At 57.3% G+C, this 2,239-nt stretch overlaps 1 protein-coding gene across 1 annotated transcript; it reads right to left on the bottom strand.

The window, feature by feature from the left end:
- Positions 1-321: 321 nt before the first annotated feature.
- Positions 322-2,160, bottom strand: Paqr9 (progestin and adipoQ receptor family member 9). The gene has a single exon (XM_028758970.1). The coding sequence runs from the start codon at positions 2,022-2,024 to the stop codon at positions 903-905; it is 1,122 nt and encodes a 373-aa protein (XP_028614803.1). The 5' UTR covers positions 2,025-2,160; the 3' UTR covers positions 322-902.
- Between the last annotated feature and the right edge of the window lie 79 nt (positions 2,161-2,239).

The raw sequence follows: 2,239 nt of genomic DNA, 5'->3' as shown, positions 1-2,239 counted from the left end.
AGAGAGAGAGAGAGAGAGAGAGAGAGAGAGAGAGAGAGAGAGAGAGACACCCAGGGTGGGTTTTGTGGAATACATTAAAGTAAGTAGGAATTGGAGACCTATACAAACCACTGGAGCCTAACCAAGTCTAACCAGAGTCCCTAAGTAGTCGTTCACAGTTTTATCATGACACTCACAGGCCTTCACAGAACACTGTTTAAAAATGTAGTCGAGAACTCCCAAGCAGCTTGCCCTAATGTCCAGTTCATGTGTGCAATGCAGAAGGCTGCAAAAATCAAAACTATGTGACAAAGGAAATTCAGTGCATCTCACAGGCTTCAATAAATTATGAAAAATCATTGTATATATTATCATTTAAATAACATCTGATACACATTTTGAAATAATTAACTTGTGTTCACATTCCATGCATTGTCTAGCGGGTTAAGCCCAGGATTTGTGTCTTTGTGCCCATTTCCCAACAAAGAAAGCTCCATTCTTTTGACAAACCCAAGCATTTCTAGACCTCAGTAGAAGCAGCCAGGGATTTGTGTTTATCCTTTTCACTGAATACCTGCCTTCACTAAGGGACACAGAAGGCTGTTAGAAAAGCCAACTGCTTGGGGTTCTATCTGTAATCATAGACAATCCTCACTGTCTTTGCAAAATCCCTGGATATCATAGACACTTCCTAATTTTCTTCCCGAGGCCCTCTTCCTTCTGTTTCATCCCCATCTCCCTCTTCCAAAGGCCAGTGGACTTGGGATTCCCCAACTATCAGGGAACCTATCCCTGTGGCCTGCAGCACCCTCTTCTAGCAAAGAAGGAAACAACAAAACTTGAAAACAAACCAACAATAACAACAACAGAAACTCCACGCAAACAGGTGGGCAAACCATAGCCTCCTCCGGGAGAGTGGAGGCTCACTTTTTACTGCAGAATTCGGTGCTGTTCAGGAACTTTCTGATGACCAGCCCCAGGCAAACTACCAGCAGCAGCATGTAGCCCACTGTGCCCGAGAAGGTGGGCGCGGCAGGGGGTGCCTGGAGGAACTGGCGCAGGCCCTCTTCCACGTAGTACACCTGGTCATAGATGCTGAGAAAGGTGAAGATGTGAAAGAGCTGGTGGCTGTGACCGATGATGTCGAAGAGACCCGGTTGGATGCGCTCGGGGATCTTGCTCACGTTGAAGAAGGCAGCCACCACCAGCCAGAAGTAGCGGCGGTAGAAGTGCACGAAGAGTGTGGGGTTCTCACCTCGCAGGTCGAAGAGCCAGCTCTCTAGCATAATGGGGCAGGCCATGCTGAGCGGCATGACGAAGACGAAGGTGCGCAGGGCGAACGGGTAGGAGCACCAGTCGGTGCGGCTCTTGCAGCAGGCCACGGTGCAGGCCACGGCCAGCACGAAGGCCACGGGCAGCACGAGCGCGCGGTAGACGGCGATGAGGCGGGTGCAGTCCACGTGCCAGCCCAGGCGCTGCTGCACGTACGGCGTCATGACCCTGGCGTCCAGCAAGCTCAGGCTGGGCAGCAGGTAGTAGTAGTAGGCCACGGTGCTGCCGAAGCCGTAGTAGCTGATGGAAGCGTAGTCCAGGTAGAAGAAGGCGGCGCGCAAGCGCAGCGACAGGCAGCTAAACACGTGCGCCGTGCAGCTCATGGCGAAGGTCAGCAGCACCCCCGACGCATAGCACCACAGCGGCAGCAGCCAGGGGTGGTGGAAGGGCACATCACTGCCGCCCAGGAAGAAGAGGCGGCAGAACTTACTGAGAAACAGCAGCAGCGGGATGAAGTGCGTCCAGAAGTTGAGCGTCTCGTTGGTGGGCTTCAGCACCGAGGCCAGGCACTCCTGCGCGGTGCACGGCAGCCGCCGGTAGCCGGACAGGATGAAGCACTCCACGAAGTCATCGGGCACCTCGTCCCAGCGCAGCAGCGGCTTGGCTGTGGCCGCCGGCGGGCTCCGGGGGACGGAGGAGGGATGTGAGCGCCGGGAGGTCGGGGCGGGCGGTCCCTTCGCGCCCGCGCCCCGCTGCTGCAGGCGCCGCGGCATGGTGCCCCGGGCTGAGCTAGGGCGCGCGCGAGGCCACCGCGGGCGCCGGTCGCCGTCGGAGCCTTTGTGTGCGCGCGCGCGCGCGGGACCGCGGCCGCAGGTTGGCTACGCGGCCTCGGCTTGGAAGCGGGCTGCTCCGGGGACTCGGCGCACCGGGCTGGAGGCTGCTGCGCGCGCGGCTTGCCGGCGGCGTCCTCGCCACGCTCGCGTCTCTC

Source organism: Grammomys surdaster, unplaced genomic scaffold (assembly GCF_004785775.1).
Source record: "Grammomys surdaster isolate TR1022 unplaced genomic scaffold, NIH_TR_1.0 126248, whole genome shotgun sequence".
Taxonomy (NCBI): Eukaryota; Metazoa; Chordata; class Mammalia; order Rodentia; family Muridae; genus Grammomys; species Grammomys surdaster.
Note: the sequence above shows the minus strand (reverse complement) of the source record. Positions and strands in the feature narration are given on the sequence as shown.